Source organism: Scyliorhinus torazame, chromosome 11, assembly GCF_047496885.1.
Source record: "Scyliorhinus torazame isolate Kashiwa2021f chromosome 11, sScyTor2.1, whole genome shotgun sequence".
Taxonomy (NCBI): Eukaryota; Metazoa; Chordata; class Chondrichthyes; order Carcharhiniformes; family Scyliorhinidae; genus Scyliorhinus; species Scyliorhinus torazame.
Window position 1 is genome coordinate 223,308,920 of NC_092717.1, and position 17,609 is coordinate 223,326,528.

A 17,609-nucleotide genomic window follows, 5' to 3' on the forward strand; every position below is an offset into this window, starting at 1 on the left:
TGTTGGCCTAACCAACGACGCCCACATCATAAATGAATTTTTTAAAACAATCAAGATGGTGATCTGCTCAAAGCCCGTGCAAACACTCTACTGACGTCACTACACATCAAGTGACAAATCAGCGAGAATGTGTTCCCAGATACATAACAAAGATCCACCGTCTAAATATGCAAATAGCAGAGCAAAGGTGCAACTGCAGAGATAGGTGGTCCTGGAAAGTGCAAGATAAATATAGGTCTTCCTTTTTCTTTGATTGAAATCTATTACCTCAAAAAGAGTAAAGTCTGCACTATTGCTTTTCTTAAACATGCTGTGCTTAATGTGAATAAATGATGCTGTGCAATATTGGAAATTCCAGGGCACCGTCACTGCTGTAGCTAGGGAGGTGTCCAGTTCAAACCTAATCTGTTCTGAATTAGTTAATATCACAGGATGCCATTACGAGAGTTAGCTGTCTTCGAGCAACTTTTACCTGGAGAGAAGGCACCCTCTGCTGGAAATGTTTGTGAATAACAGCAGACATCCGGTTCCTGTTTTGCTGTTAATGTTGCCATCCATATTTGTGTAATCCCCCCATACCTTGCTATTCAGGTTTGCGCATTGTAAGTGGGATGCTAAAGAAAAACTGCTCAATCTTGTGGAATAATAACCCACCATGATCTGTTGTATTTGAGAATGGTTAGGGTGGAATATTGAAGGCAGTGAAGAATAAAATACTTTGACAGAATCCATCATTTTTCTACATTTTTCTGAATTTGATTTTTTATATTGCAATCAAAGTATTGGGGTTCATTTATAGAGGAATAAAATTTAATAGAAGAATAGCTTTGTGAAACTCTTGTAGAACGTTGGGTCGACCAGACTGAGTAGAGACACTGGAGAAAGTGTAAAGCATTTACCAGGGTAGTACCAGAACTGAGAGGTTATAACTCTCGATAAAGACTGGACAGGCTCGTTTAATTTCTCTAGAAAAGAAAAGGCCCAATTGGTGACCTAATTAGACCTTTAAAATTATGAAATGGTTTGACGGGTAGAAGTAGAGAAGTTGTTTCCACTTGTGGAAGAGATCAAAATGAGGGTCCTTAATTTAAAAATAAATTAATTTATGGGATGTGGGTGCCGCTGGCTAAGCCAGCATTTATTGCCCATCCCTAATTGTTCTTGAGAAAATGAGCTGCCTTAAACTGTTGCAGTCCCTGTAGTGTAGGTACACCAAAAGTGATGTTAGGGACTGCATTCCAGGATTTTGACCCAGTAACTGGAGGAACAGCGATAGTCTTCCAAATAAGAACATAAGAACTAGGAACAGGAGTAGGCCATCTGGCCCCTCGAGCCTACTCTGCCATTTAATGAGATCATGGCTGATCTTTGTGGACTCAGCTCCACTCTCCGGCCCGTACACCATGGGCAAAATTCTCTGGAAACGGCGCGATGTCCGCCGACTGGCGCCCAAGACAGCGCAAATCAGACGGGCATTGCGCCGCCCCAAAGGTGCGGAATGCTCCGCATCTTTGGGGGCCGAGCCCCAACATTGAGGGGCTAGGTCGGCGCCGGCCGAATTTCCGCCCCGCCAGCTGGCGGAAAAGGCCTTTGGTGCCCCGCCAGCTGACGTGGAAATGACATCTCCGGGCGGCGCATGCGCAGGAGCGTCAGCGGCCGCTGACGGCATTCCCGCGCATGCGCAGTGGAGGGAGTCTCTTCCGCCTCCGCCATGGTGGAGACCATGGCGGAGGCGGAAGGGAAAGAGTGCCCCCACGGCATAGGCCCACCCGCGGATCGGTGGGCCCCGATCGCGGGCCAGGCCACCGTGGGGGCACCCCCCCCCCCCCCCCCCCCCCCCCCCGAGGCCAGATCGCCCCGCGCCGCCTTGTCCCGCCGGTAAGGTAGGTGGTTTAATTTACGCCGGCGGGACAGGCAATTTAGCGGCGGGACTTCGGCCCATCCGAGCCGGAGAATCGAGCGGGGGGGGCCCGCCAACCGGAGCAGCGCGATACCCGCGGCCCCGCAGAATCTCCAGTGCCGGAGACTTCGGCAACCGGCGGGGGTGGGATTCACGCCAGCCCCCGGCGATTCTCCGACCCGGCGGGGGGTTGGAGAATCTCACCCCATATCCCCGAATCCCTTTATTCTTTAGAAAGGCATCTATCTTTTTCTTAAAAACGTTTAAAGAAGGAGCCTCAACTGCTTCACTGGGCAAGGAATTCCAGAGATTCACAACCCTTTGGGTGAAGAAGTTCCTCCTACACTCCGTCCTAAATCTACCTCCCTTTATTTTGAGGCTATGCCCCCTAGTTCTGCTTTCCCCGACCAGTGGAAACAACCTGCCCGCATCTATCCTATCTATTCCCTTCATAATTTTATATGTCTCAATAAGATCCCCCCGCATCCTTCTAAACTCCAATGAGTACAGTCCCAGTCTACTCAACCTCTCGTCATAATCGAATCCCCTCAACTCTGGGATCAACCTAGTGAATCTCCTCTGCACTCCCTCCAGTGCCAATATGTCCTTTCTCAGGTAAGGAGACCAAAACTGAACACACTACTCCAGATGCGGCCTCACCAACACCCTATACAATTGCAGCATAACCTCCCTAGTCTTGAACTCCATCCTTCTAGCAATGAAAGACAAAACTCGATTAGCCTTCTTAATCACCTGTTGCACCTGCACAACAACTTTTTGCGACTCGTGCACCAGCAGACCCAGGTCCCTCTGCACAGCAGCATGTTTTAACATCTTACCGTTTAAATAATAATCCATTCTGCTGCTGTTCCTCCCAAAATGAGGATGGTGAGTGATTTAGATGGCAGCTTCCAGGTGGCAGTGTCCCCAGGTATCTGTTGCCCTTGTCCTTCTAGAAGATGGCAGTCATTGGTTTGGAAGCTGCTGCCCAAGGAGCTTTGCGGAGTCCCTGCAGTGCATGTTATAGATGGTACTGCTACTACTGTTTGGCGGTGGTGGAGGGAATGAAAGTTTGTGGATGGGGTGCTGATCAAACAGGCTGCTTTGTTCTGATGGTGTTCAGCTTCTTCAGTGTTGTTGGAGCTGCACTCATCCAGTCAAGTGTCTTGCTGATTGTAGCCAAGTTTTGGGGAATCAGGAGGTGAGTTACTCACTGTAGACTTCCTCTGACCTGCTCTTGTAGCCATAATATAAGATAGTCACTAGTAAATCCAATAAGGAATTTAGGAGAAACATCTTTACGCAGAGAGTGGATAGAATTTGGAACTTGCTATCATGTGGAGTGGTTGAGTTGAACAGTATAAATGCATTTAAGGGGAAGCTAGATAAGGGACAATTGATGGATATTCTGATGGCTTAATATGAGTTTATCCATTTTGGCCGAAAAAATAGAAAGGCAAATTATTATCCAATAAAAGGGCGGCATGGTGGCACAGTGGTTAGCACTGCTGCCTCATGGCGCTGAGGACCCGGGTTCTATCCCGGCCCGGGTCACTGTCTGCACGGAGTTTGCACATTCCCCCCATGTTTGCGTGGGGTCTCACCCCACAAGCAAAAGATGTTCAGGGTAGGTGGATTGGCTGCACTAAATTGGCCCTTGATTGGAAAAAAACCGAAATGGGTACTCTAAATTTCTTAAAACAAAATTATTATCCAAATGGAAAGCAGATTCAAAGTGTGTCTGGGCAGAGGGATCAGGGTGTCTTTGTTCATGAATCACAGAAAGTCGGTATGCAGGTACAGCATGTAATTAAAAAGGCAAATGGAATGTTGGCGTTATTGCAAAAGGACTAGAGTATAAAGATAGAGAAGTGTTGCAATTGAATCGGGCGGCACTGTAGCACAGTGGTTAGCACTGTTGCTTCACAGTGGCAGGGTCTCGGGTTTGATTCACAGCTTGGGTCACTGTCTGTGCGGAGTCTGCATGTTCTCTCCGTGTCTGCGTGGGTTTCCTCCGGGTGCTCCGGTTTCCTCCCACAAGTCCCGAAAGACGTGCTTGTTAGGTATTTTGGACATTCTGAATTTTCCCTCCGTGTACCCGAACAGGCGCCGGAATGTGATGACTAGGGTTTTTTAAAGTAACTTCATTGCAGTGTTAATGTAAGCCTACTTGTGACAATAAAGATTATTATTATATAATAAGGATTACAGCAGCAAATGTTAAACGATGTTACGGTGGTTGAAGTCGGTGGTCTTGATGGTGGCAAGACTGTCGTCGGAAACTCAATTTGGAGTCAACTATGACACCAAGTGGGCGGCACGGGCACAGTGGCTAGCATTGCTGCCTACGGCACTGAGGACCCAGGTTTGATCCCGGCCCCGGGTCACTGTCTGTGTGGAGTTTGCACATTCTCCCCGTGTCTGCGTGGGTTTCACCCCCACAACCCAAAGATGTGCAGGATAGGTGGATTGGCCACGCTAAATTGCCCCTTAATTGGAAAAAAATGATTGGGAACTGTAAATTTTTATTTTTTTAAAAACTATGACACCAAGGTTATGAACAGACTGATTTAACCTCTAGGCTGTTGTAAGGGAAGTTGGATGAACTAAGGAATGGTGTTTGGAGAAGAGGCTGAAAACAATGGCTACAATCCAACATTTTTAATTGGAGAGAATTTCTATTCCTCCAAAACTGGGTGTTAGATAAACAGTCTGATAGTTTAACAATATTAGAGGAATCGGATGGGGCAGTGGTGAAGTAGACGAGTACTTTGCTTTTGGATTATACAGCACATAGATTGGAAATAGATTAGGGTCAAGATAGATCCATGGGGAACGCCAGAAGGGGCAGCATGGTGGCACAGAGATTAACACTGCTGCCTCACAGCGCCAGGGACCCGGGTTCAATTCCGGCCTTGGGTGATTATCTATGTGGAGTTTGCACTTTCTCCCATTGTTTGCATGGGTTTCCTCTGGGTGCACCGGTTTCCTCCCACAGTCCAAAGAACAATACAGCACAGGAACAGGCCTTTCGGCCCTCCAAGCCTGTATAGGTCATGATGCCACCCTTGGTCAAAATCCTCGGCACTTTCTAGTATCCCTCTATCCCCATCCTATCACTATATTTGTCAAGATGCCTTTTGCGTCGTTAATGTATCTGCTTCCACAACCTCTCCTGGCAACGCGTTCCAAACCTGCCTCACACATCTCCTCTAAACTTTGCCCCACGGACCTTAAACCTATGCCCCCTAGACTGACCCCGCCACCTCTCCACCCTGGGAAAGAGTGCCTGTCCACCCACTCTACAAATGCCTCTCCTAATCTTTTATACCTCTATCAGGTTGCCCCCCAACCTCTGTCGTTCCAATAAAAACAGTCTGAGTCTATTCAGCCTCTCCGAAGAGCTAACACCCTCCAGACCAGGCAACATCCTCTGCACCGTCTCCAAAGCCTCCACATCTTTCTGGTAGTGTGGCGACCAGAATTGTGCCAGATATGTGCAAGTTAGATGGATTGACCATTCTAAATTGTTCCTTAGTGCCCAAAAGGTTAGGTGGGGTTGGCCGAGTGGGGTGCTCCTTCAGAGGGTCGGTACCGAGGCCGAATGGCCTCCTCCTGCACAGTAGGGATTTTATGAGTAATGGTCTGGGAGTGGGAAGGGAAACTATTGCATGTGATACTCTGACTGCAATTAAATCATTAAGAATGAAACCAAGTGAGAGAAGTCCCACCCTCTGGATGACGCTGGAGGAGGATGGTGTGATCAGCTGTGGCAAGGGCTGCAGACAAGACAGAGAGGATAAGAACAGACAGGTTACCTTTGTCACTATCACATAGGATAAAACCAGCTTTGGTACTGTGGAAACCTGGTTGGAAGGATTCAGACTTTGATTCCAGGAAAGACTTGGGAGGCGACAGCATGATTTTGGAGAGGAAAGCGAGGTTGGAAAAGGGGCGGTAGTTGGCATGGATGGTGTTTGAAGAGTTTTTAAAAGTGAAGGGGTGATGGCAGGAGGTATAAAGGAGAGAGGGACAACACCTGAAGAGGGGAAGGACCATTAATAATATCAGTTAACATGAGAACCAGAAGAAAAAGTTGGTTCATCAGCAATTTAGTGCGAATTTCATTGAATTTACAGTGCCGTGAATAGGGTTGAGGGAGTGGAAGTAGGTCTCTTGGGCAAAATGAACTGGAAAGGGCATGTGGAGAATTGGGGAAAACTGGAGAAAGGTGCAAATTCAGGGCTAACACAGTGAAGAACTTTATTTGGAAGAATCTACTCCTTTATTCGTGACCAGTTTCTGGTATTTGCAACAAGGAGTCATCACAGTGTTTTTAATTTATCGTTTTAGGAGAATAGTATCGGCATTATTTTTGGTGCATTTTTCCAGCATGAGCTAATAAAATGGTTTCAAATTGCTGCACTTTACATTACATTAATACTGATCACATGTTTTTTAGATAACTCCTCCTCCGTCATTGTCAGAAGCACTGAAAGAACTCTTCAGGCAACATGAAGTTATACGAATGAAGCTTCGATTGCAGCATAGTATTGAACGGGTACTTTTCTTTTTTAAGTACTATGATTTTGAGCATTGAAGCTCTTGTATGATACAGTTTGAAACCCACCACTATAATGTGTTGTTTTGGGAGCTAGCCATAAACCAAATTTCCTTGGAACCAACCAAATGGATGGCCTTCAAACTATGTCCATTCAACGTAAATATTAAACGTTCTTCGAAAACATGAGAGGACTTTTACAGATTGTCAGAGTGTTCTAAACTTCTGACATGCCGTCAATGAACTCGAATCTATACCTGTTCAAATCTGCCCACCAATGAACTTGTGAATCTATTGGGCAGGATTTTGCAGTCAGCGACAAATGAATGGTTCCAGCGTTCATTAAGTTTGACAAGAAAGAGGAGGAAAGAAATATAGGACCGAGAGTGTTAAGACAGAAAGAAAAAGTTTTTAAAAGTATTCCTTTAAATCTCCAACTGTAGTTGAAAGCTGAAGGAATGAAACTTGTTGAAGTTAATTTTCAGTGTCAGAATGGTCATTTATTTGGCAGTAATTAAGGCTTACTGCACCCCAAAAGAAGGTAGCTCACCACCACCTTCTCGAGGGCAGTTAGGAATCAGCAATAAAAATTGGCCTAGCCAGCAACACCCCAAAACCTTAAATGAATAATAATTTTTTTAATGACTTGGCATAGACGAGCCCTGTTTTTTTTCTGCAATTGTTTGTACATAGAACATAGGTAAATGTTGTGCAAGTACAGCAGCTTCAAGCCATTGCATCTGTTTAAATGCTAAGTGTCTCAGTGATACCCCGGTATGGTGCAGGGAAACATTACCTTGGGATTTCCATGTTTAACTGCACATGTGCAATCACCAGAGTTTGCTGGCCAAGATGCACTTCAATAGCAGTCAGCTCTGTTATTTCTATCTTAAGAACTGGGCCCTAAAAATTTTAACCGATCCTGTGAGCAAATTTATCTTCGCCGGACGCTGGATTGGTTCAAAATATTTGCACTAGCTACTTGAATGTTGGTTGAAATTGCACTGCAGTAAAAAATTCTCAAAAGCTTATTGGTAGTACAAAGTATACAGTTAATGTACATAACTATGTAATTGAGGCAGTAGTTGCATCATTTATTTTCTTTTAAATCTATTCCTTGTGTTTACTTTCAGGAGAAACTCATTATGTCAAATGAGCAGGAAGTTCTGAGAGTCCATTACCGTGCAGCAAGGACACTAGCAAATCAGACTTTGCCCTTTAGTGCCTGTACTGTACTTCTGGATGCAGAAGTTTACAATATGCCTCAGGATCCTCAGGTGAAGAGGAAAATTATGTCTCTCTTTGAAATCTAATTGAAATAATATTTTTGATGAAATGTCCCTGAATGCCGTTTTACAAATTATTGTTGTAAACTTTTTGCTTTAGGGTGATGAAAACAAAACATCAGTGAGGGATCGATTCAATGCACGTCAATTTATGTCATGGTTGCAGGATGTAGATGATAAGTTTGATAAATTAAAGGTAAGTTTCCTTCAGCAAGTATTTAAATAAGGTGTAATAAATATTCTGCGACTAAATGCTGTTTATAATGAGAGCTATTCAAGCAAGCACGGAACTTCTTGGCGGGTAGAACATGAATTAGAGCAAATGTCATGACTTGTTAATCAGCTAGAATTCTTCGGAGAGCGAACAATGGAGGGTGCAGTGAGAGGGACAATGTGAGGCATCGGCTTTTGAGGGCTCAGTAGCCACTATAGATGTTCAGCTTTAAGAAATTGTACAAAATATCACAATCATCAGGAATGTATAATTCAAAGAAATCTAGAAAGGTAATTCGGGACAATCAGGAACGACTCCCAGCATGTAAAGTTAAAGGGAAGAGAAATGGTCCAGTTGTTTCTTCAAGTGCAGAGCCACAAACAGTAACAGTACTTTCCAGCATACAAATTCTCACTCTTAGTTCTTTCATCTCCACTCCCCAACTGGATCAATTCCCTGCCATTTATCCTTCCTAGCTGAGAATTGTTCCTGATTGACCTTAATAGCCTTTAAAGATTTCTTTCAGCTATACAATGTTGGCCATTCTGAAATGTAATTTTTTTTTTAAAGCTGTGCTCCTGTAGTGGATACAGAGCGCTCAGGATCCGTTGGCTGATCTCTTCCGCTCTGTTACAAAAGAGTAAGTGGATGAGGGAAATAAATAAATGTAAATTATTTCAAGTTTCAGATGGATTTTGGTGACATTTTGCAATTAATACTGATAGAAATGTATGCCAGCAATGGAAAGCTGCAGTGGGGGAAGAATGCAATAGGAAAAATCTTTCTGGCGCAGAGCGGATCAGCAACTAGTGACGTTCCACAAAGATTTAGTTTGGAATTTGGGGAAGAGTACGAATGAGATAAATAAAAGTTCTAGTACCCAAAAAAATGAACAATTAAATATGTTGGCGCATTCAAAGAATTCTGCAAAGAGTAAACAAAGGCATATGTGTCTGTTTTTAAAAATAATTTTTCTATTCATTGATGGGATGTGGGCATGCTGGCTAAGCAGCATATATTATCCATCCCTAATTCCCCTATTCATTGATGGGATGTGGGCGCGCTGGCTAAGCAGCATATATTATCCATCCCTAATTTCCCTTGAGTAGTGAGTTCCCTTCTGTAAATCACAGCAGCCTGTGTAGAGTAGGTAGGCAGCATTATTAGGGTGGGAGTTCCAGGAATTGGCCCAGCGATAGTGAAGTGTGGCAATATATTTCCAAGCCGGGGTGGTATGTGACTTAGAGGGGAACTTCCAGGTGGTGATGTTGCCATGCAACTCCTGCCCATGTCCTTCATATTGTAGAGGCCGTGGGTTTAGAAAGTGCTGTCAAGGAGCCTCGATGATATGCTGCAGTGCATCTTGTAGAATGATACACACTGCTGCCACTGTGTCAGTGGTAGAGCAAGTGAATGGTGAAGGTGGTGGATGGGGTGCTAATCAAGCTGGCTGCTTTCTCCTGGATTGTGTTGAGTGTGTTGGAGCTACACTCATCCAGGCAAGTGGGAAGTATTCCATCACACTCCTGACTTGTGCCTTATAGATAGTATTTGCGTGGAGTGAATATATTTATCGCTTATCACCCCAGGCCTGAATAATATCCAGGTCTTCCTGCATATGGACACAGACTGCTTCAGTGATACATGAATTGTACTGATGAACATTGTGCAATCATTCATAAACATCCTCACTTCTGACCTTATGATGGAGGGAGGTCATTGATAAATCAGTTGAAGATGGTTGGACCTAGGACACTGCCCTGAGGAACTCTCTTGCAGTGATGTCCCATAACTGGGAGGACTGCCCACTAGCAACCACCAACCATCTTCCTTATGTGCTAGGTATGACTCCAACCAGTAATGGGTTTTCCCCCTGATTCCCATTGACTCCAGTTTAGCTAGGGCTCCTTGATGCCACACTCGGTCAAATGCTGCCTCGATATCGAGCAGTCACTCCCACCTCACCTCTTGAGTTCAGCACTAATGTTTGGACCAAGGCTGCAATGAGGTCAAGAGCTGAGTGTCCCTGATAGAACCCAAACTGAGCATCAGTGAGCTCAGTAAGTGTCACATGAAAACCTATCGATTACACTTTCCATCACTTTGCTAATGATCAAGAGGAGGCTGAAAGGGTGGTAATTGGCCATGTGGCATTTGTCCTGCGTTTTGTGGGCAGGACATACCTGGGCAGTTTTCCATTTTGCCAGGTAGATCTCCCAGTGTTATAGCTGTACTGGAACAACTTGGTCAAGGGCACAGATAATTCTGGAGCACAAACCTTCAGTATTGTTGGAAAGTTGTCAGGGCACATAGCCTTTGCGGTATACAGTGCCTTCAGCAGTTTTTTTAAGGGCAGCACGGTAATACAGTGGGTAGCACTGTTGCTTTACAGCTCCAGGGTCCCAGGTTTGATTCCCAGCTTGGGTCACTGTCTGTGTGGAGTCTGCATGTTCATCCCGTGTCTGCGTGGGTTTCCTCCGGGTGTTCCGGTTTCCTCCCACAAGTCACGAAAGACGTGCTATTAGGTAATTTGGGCATTCTGAATTCTCCCTCTGTGTACCCGAACTGGTGCCGGAATGTGACGACTAGGGGCTTTTCACAATAACTTCATTGCAGTGTTAATGAAGCCTACTTGTGACAATAACGATTATTATTATTTTTGATATCACATGGGGTGATCGAATTGGCTGAAGACTAGCACCTGAAGACTGCCCTTTGAAATGGCCTCACAAGCTACTCATTTCAAGGGCTTTTAAAGATGGGCAACAAATGTTGGACATGTCAGTGATACCCACATCCTATGAAAGAAAAAAAGACTTCTTTCTTTAGCTCATTTTAAGAACGGTGTGAAAGGAGTAGATTTAATTTTAAAATACTCTCGAGTTCCCCCCTCTACTTGGATTTCCCACAGCTTAATATCTTTCCCAGTTCCCAGGTTCAGCTAATACTGCTATGCAACTGACCAATTGGAGCTTTGTAAGTAACATGGAGACACGTTCCAGTTTTCCTTCCTCTGTCGCTCCATTTCTGATTATGTCACCATTGAACATAGTTAAGATTGGAGATACAGATCTGCTTCCACCACTCTGGCTCAGAGTGTTAGCACAGATTAATCAACTCCATCAATCATGAGTGCTTATGCAAAGTAAACTTTCTATTGGAGAACTATACTGTCCACTGAGCTTTCACTGTTAGGTTCAGATTCTTTTCTATGCGGTTTTCCATTCGTTTACGCGCTAATGATTTTGAAAAGCAAATACAGCAAATTTATTTATGTTTTGGAAATATGAGTCCAGAGGGTAAGTGGAGGAGGTGAAGAGTGAGGATATACAGACACTTGATACAATGGGCAGGATTCTCAGTTTGGGAGACTATGTTCTTCTGCCGAAGCTTAATTGCATCTGCTTTGCGCTCATGCTGGGAGTACAAATCAAGAAGAGATTCACAATCCTCCCTGCAAATTTTTTTATGGCTAGGATTGCAAGGGATTCCCAGAGTCTCTTTACTTTCGGAGTGTCTGGGGGATCTCTTTATTTAGGGAGCTTTGGGGTCTCTATTTACAGGGTCTCTGGGTGGGTCGCCTTAGGTGGTCTGTGGGCCGGCCGTCTCTTTAATTTGGGGGGTCTGGTGAGGTGGGAAGGACAGGCCCACCACATCAAATACACGCTTGTCACAACCAGCACCAATGCGCGGCCACATAATTCCTGGTCCAGAGGACCAGAGAATCGTACGGTCACAGAGAATATGGTGCTCGGCCCATTAAGAGGATGAAAATGGACCTTAATGATGCATTTGCATTCTCCCACTGGCACAGGGTTGCGAACCTCGATCCTGACACCAGGGGGGCAGGAGCATCGGAAACGTTCTCTTTGGATTCTCCACCACATTGTGAACTCCGCTACTAGCGGCACGAGGCAGAGAATCCAGCCCAATGTGTTTTAAGGATAAGATAGTTGAAGGGATTAGCTCTACCCCACCTCGACCCCTTTGTTTTCATTCCATTTCATTTAAACTGTCTTTTATCTTTTATTGTTTCTTGCCTTTCTTTATATATATTTTCCCCCTTATCTTACCACCCATTTGCTTACCTTTTCTCCCCTTTGCTTCCTCCTTTCCCCTCCCCGTTTTTTCACTTTCCCTCTCTCCCACCCATGTCCCCCCACATCTACATCCGCCACAGCTTACGCTATGATTTTAGTTTCTCTGGCGTTTGGCATTTGACAGCTTTTATTTTCTCTGGGGACTGCCATTAGCCCTCTCTTCCCTTGGTTTCTGTGGCTACTCATCGTTCATTCTCTCACCCTACAGTATAAATATCTCCCACTTTCTATGTCTTTTAGCTTTGACAAAGGGTCATCTGGACTCAACATTAGCTCTTTTCTCTCCTGCTGCCAAACCTGCTGAGAATTTCCAGCATTTTCTCTTTTGGTTTCAGATTCCAGCATCCACAGTAATTTGCTTTTATTAAGATAAGGAGGAATTTATTCACCCAATGAGTACTGTATTTTTAGAATCCTCCAACCCAGGGGATGTGGAAGCTCAATGAGTATATACAAGACAGAAATCGATACATTTCAAACTATTAAATACATCAAAGTGTATGGGGATAGTGCGGGAAAATGGCATTGCGGCAAAAGATCAGCCATGATCGAGTAGTATGGTGGAGAAGAGCTGAATGGGCCTACTGCTCCTATTTCCAATATTCCTATGTTAATTGAATAGACTAAATGATGCCTTTTAATTGCCCCTTGCAATTAACATTTTCTAATTAATGTATTACAGACATGCCTTCTTATGAGACAGCAGCACGAAGCTGCAGCAATGAATGCAGTGCAAAGATTAGAGTGGCAGCTTAAACTACAAGAACTTGATCCTTCTTCACACAAATCTTTGAGCATCTTTGAGATTCCCGAGTTTTACATCCCACTTGTTGATGTCAATGATGACTTTGACTTGACACCAATATGATTGTGCATGTGTTTTGGAGGTTTTAAGCAAGTGGATAAAATGACCTGGTTACAGTCACTGCTGAAAGATACAGGACAGTTACAGACAGGCTTGCATATTTGGCTCCAGAGCACTTTGAAGATAAGTGAAGAACTGAGAATATGGGTGCTTGTGGCAACGAAGGTGCAGTACCATTCTTGCATAATGATGTGAGATTCAGCACTAACGCACTGTGACTTCCCATCGCTGTTTACCAGAAACCACTACTACATTTCTGTAGTATACATAGCTGATATATAGGTATCATTCACTCTTAATATCTGCCTATACTTTAAAGTTTACAAGATGGGGGCATTTGCTGCATATGCTACGTTATGTTCAAACCAGCAGCGCTGGCAGCTGCACGGTGATAGGGGCATAGACCAGTGATACTCTATCCCCAAGAAGGAATTCATGGTACAGTAGAACCTCACATTAGCACTCATGGGTAGAGTGCTGCCTCATTTATAACATCACACAATTGCTCAAAACTACCATAGACTTTTCATCTTGAAATATACAGATCTGTTTTTGGATAACATTCTAACAAGAACTCAAATTTGTCTATCTAATTTCAAAGAAAATACCATACTTTACTGTATCTTTCTCTCAATTTAAAACAAAAACTACTGCATTAAGAGGCACTTGCTGGTTTTGTAAATGTTTCAGAAATTAATGGTATTTAAATACTTTCTCTGTTTACATGCTTGCACTTTGTTAAAATTATTCACCTTATTGTTTTGAGCACTTCAAACTATTTTCATCACCTTACTTTTAAAAAAAAAAAACACTTTTTCCATGCCTCTTACCTTGGGGGCTATCCAAGTGTTTGTCTTTGTGGGCATGTGGGTTCATGTGAAGGAACCTTTGGCGGGGAAGCTCGAAAGAAGCTTGTATTCGTGTTCCAATTATTTTCCTCTGATATCAAGGTGCTGATGGTAACAGATCAAGTGTTAGAATGTAAAAAAGGAGTCATCTGCCATTGTTGAGAACAATCCCTTCTAACTTCCAGGCTTTCAAACTTCAGCCAGTACAAACCACCAATAAACATAAATGGGACTCAAGTTGCTGGGGTGCAAGAGCCACATGTAGACTGAGGACTACAGGTTTGATGCATCTTTCTTGAGCTGGCTGCTCTGCTGTAGATGTTCATTATTTGCTCAGATGGATGCAGAGCTTTGACTTTAAAATAAAATATTCTCCCAGCACTATTCACTATCTTGTTCTGCTGCTGCCACTTTGTTCACTATCATTTTTATAAAAACATGATCCCAAACAGCTAAAGGTTAGAGCACATGTCTATTAAATGCAAGGCAGTAGTTCAAGTTCTGATCTTGACTCCGGCTTCTGGTTGAAGGTGGTTAGTGAAGCTATTTGAGTTTACCATTCTCATTTGGGTAATCTTGAGAAGACTGGGAAACGCTGAGCTGAGCCAAAGTGTCGAGCTTGCCATACTGCTCAAACCATCCTCACTCTGGGTTCACGAAGGAGTGGCCTTGATCTCTTGTCAGCCATATTGTTCTCGTGAAAGAGAATGAAGTGGTTACAAAAGAGAAGACTGGGATTCTTTAAAGCTGCCTTTTGTTTAACACTGAAGGAGAACCACCATTCCTACTGCATAGACCTTGTGCAGCCAATGCCAACACCAAAGTAACTTACTGCATTTGATAAGGCTGGCCACTGGGAAGACCCCAGTACTAAAAGTGTTCTCTATCATTGGCCTTAATTAATCCAATATGCTTGCTTTGATGTTGCCATCAGTTGTACACAATCTACATGTGAGGAGTCAGTGGCATGGCCAGAAACCTAAAGCAATATAGAAGCAGTTTAGTAGACATGCTGATATTGTTCCTCACTGTAACCTATTTTCCTGGCTCCCACGTAGTACATTATAGCTGGGCCCTGTTATATCTCCCAATAAGCAACTGTACCCTACGAAAATACACCATGGGGCTTTTATTGCTTTACTGCCATGAAGAGGCAAGCACTATACTCTGAAAAAGACTTAGTTGAATTTTAGAAAGGATAGACAAATTAGTAACAAAAGAATAGTCCCACCTTTTCATTTCACAGTTATCTGTTCTGATCGTAAATGTTGTACAGGTTTTCTTGTTTGTTTTTGGGGCAGGGGAAATTCTGCACAGATGTATATTATTTTGTCTTTTTTTAAAAATAAGTTATTTTTTACATATCATTGCGCAGATGTAAATAACATTGTATTTAACAATATTGTTTAAAGTATGTATAAAGAAAATTATATAGTTATTTTGATTGTATAGCTCATTAATTGTCTAATGTTTCAATGGACCAAAGTTGCAATTGATAGTTGGTTTTATATTGATTGTAGTGTGCTGTGGTTTGACCTTGTTTGTTAGGCATGTGTTTGGGTTTGCTTTTTTACATTGCCGCAACTGTTTGAGATTACACTTATGATGCAATGCATGCATTACCAGGTTATCTTCAATGTCCTGTACTTCTCCTCCCCTCTTTTCCCACACCCTGAAGAAAAATCTGCAGCAGAACCTATTTTTTCAGCACAAATGCTTTTTGAATTATAGTTCTAAAAGTGTAAATTGTTTATTTTAATATTTACCTGTTGATTAATATGTAAATACATGTAAATATATTGTTAAATAAATTTTAATGGTCATGTTAATTAAATGGAGTTGTGTCTGTGGTTGTGCAAGTGAAATGGGGATTGTTTCATTGTCTGCTTTTGAACTTGAGATAACCAATTCCTATTTGCTTTAGCCAGAAGAACACACTGCAGTTAAATTTTGGAGCCAGCACCCATGATAGAATAATCGCACAGACGCTTCATTGGTCAAAAGCGTTTTCTTGCATTAGGCTTTGTTCTGTAAATCATAAATCTCTCTATCTAATAAATATAAAGGTTTTTCATGGAAACTGCAAAATGGTAACGGGCTACTCAACATAACCGCTCCATGGTGGTGTTTATCTTCCACTAGCAGCAGCCCTAATCCCAGGTGCCTGTTCTATTTTCATTTCTCTTTAACCACCTTTTTAGCCATTTAACCATCTTCTAGTTTCCATTTAAGAACTGGGTGTATCCAGCATTTTCTGTTTTTATTTCAGGATATCTGGAGTCTCTTAATTGGCATCTATAGAAATTTATTTTTAACAGGGATGGAGTTAGGCCATATCTGCCTGATCTTGTTGAATGGCCATGATGTGGAGATGCCGGCGTTGGACTGGGGTGAGCACAGTAAGAAGTCTTACAACAGCAGGTTAAAGTCCAACAGGTTTGTTTTTTTGAAACAAACCTGTTGGACTTTAACCTGGTGTTGTAAGACTTCTTGTTAAATGGCGGAAGAGGTTTGAGAAGCTAAATGGCATACCCTGTTCCTAACAGAAGTCTCTCAATTAAGCTCCATATAAAATCATTGTTTCTTAACAGTAATTTTGTTAAAGGATCAGACTCTTGCCATTTAGTGTAAGAATGATGGGCGAAATTCTCCATTATCGGCGGAAAGTCCGCCGATCGGCGCAAATCCCACTTGCGTCACGTCATAAAAATGGGCCGATAGTCTGCGGCCCGAAATGGGCTAGCAGCGACGTAACGGGATCCGCGCTTGCGCAGTGGTTCACGCCGTGCAGCGTCATACGCGCTGCACGGCGTGACGGCTCATAAGGCCGCGCAGCTCCCCCCCACCCGACCGGAACAGCCGACCGCAACACCCGACTTGATGGCTGGCCGTCGCTCAGCCCCGAGGTTCGAGTCACGCGATGTGGAGGCGCTCCTGGACGCGGTGGAGCAGAGGAGGGACGCCCTGTATCCCGGGCACGGCCGCAGAGTTGCCCCACGCCACAGCCGGCGTCTGTGGAGGGAGGTGGCAGAGGCCGTCACCGCTGTGGCCCCACGGACAGGCACCCAGTGCCACAAGAAGGTGAACGACCTCGTCAGAGCAGGCAGGGTGAGCCTCCCCCATATCCCCCCCTCCCCATATCCCCCCTCCCCCATATCCCCCCTCCCCCATATCCCCCCTCCCCCAAATCCCCCTCCCCCATATCCCCCCCATATCCCCCCTCCCCCATATCCCCCCTCCCCCATATTCCCCATATCCCCTCTCCCCCATATCCCCTCTCCCCCATATCCCCCCTCCCCCATATTCCCCATATCCCCCCTCCCCCATATATCCCCCCTCCCCCATATTCCCCCCCTCCCCATATCCCCCCTCCCCCATATCCCCCCTCCCCCATATCCCCCATATTCCCCCCTCCCCCATATCCCCCCTCCCCATATTCCCCCCTCCCCCATATCCCCAAGTGAATCCAGCCCTAACCTTAACCTCTGCAATGCAACCGATGGCGTGCATTCATATACCTGCCTAACACTGTTGCCTTTTACCCCTGCCACCACACCCCCCCCCCCCCCTCCCAGGAGAAGCGCGCACACAACAATAGGGAGCATGCGAGGACTGGAGGAGGGCCCGCTGATGAGAGGCCACTGACCGTACACGAGGAAAGGGCCCTGGAACTGGCTGGCGGACCTGAGGACCGGGAGGTTGCTGATGCAGAGGTCGGGGCCCCACGAGCAAGTGAGCCACCAACAGCCCGTCCCCATATCCCCCCTCCCCTATATCCCCCTCCCCTATATCCCCCTCCCCCGTATCACCTGATCACTGCCTGATGTCTAACCAT

The 17,609-nt window shown here is 44.5% G+C and overlaps 1 protein-coding gene across 4 annotated transcripts in view; it reads left to right on the forward strand.

The window, feature by feature from the left end:
• Positions 1-15,608, forward strand: part of ankrd12 (ankyrin repeat domain 12) — a 257,267-nt gene extending 241,659 nt beyond the window's left edge. For all 4 annotated transcript variants that reach the window (XM_072468358.1, XM_072468357.1, XM_072468360.1 and 1 more), the window contains 4 exons: positions 6,363-6,461; positions 7,595-7,738; positions 7,848-7,943; positions 12,744-15,608. In XM_072468358.1, coding sequence (XP_072324459.1) covers positions 6,363-6,461; positions 7,595-7,738; positions 7,848-7,943; positions 12,744-12,929 — 525 coding nt within the window. In that variant the 3' untranslated portion in view covers positions 12,930-15,608. The remainder of the gene's footprint in view (positions 1-6,362; positions 6,462-7,594; positions 7,739-7,847; positions 7,944-12,743) is intronic.
• The last annotated feature ends 2,001 nt before the right edge of the window (positions 15,609-17,609 follow it).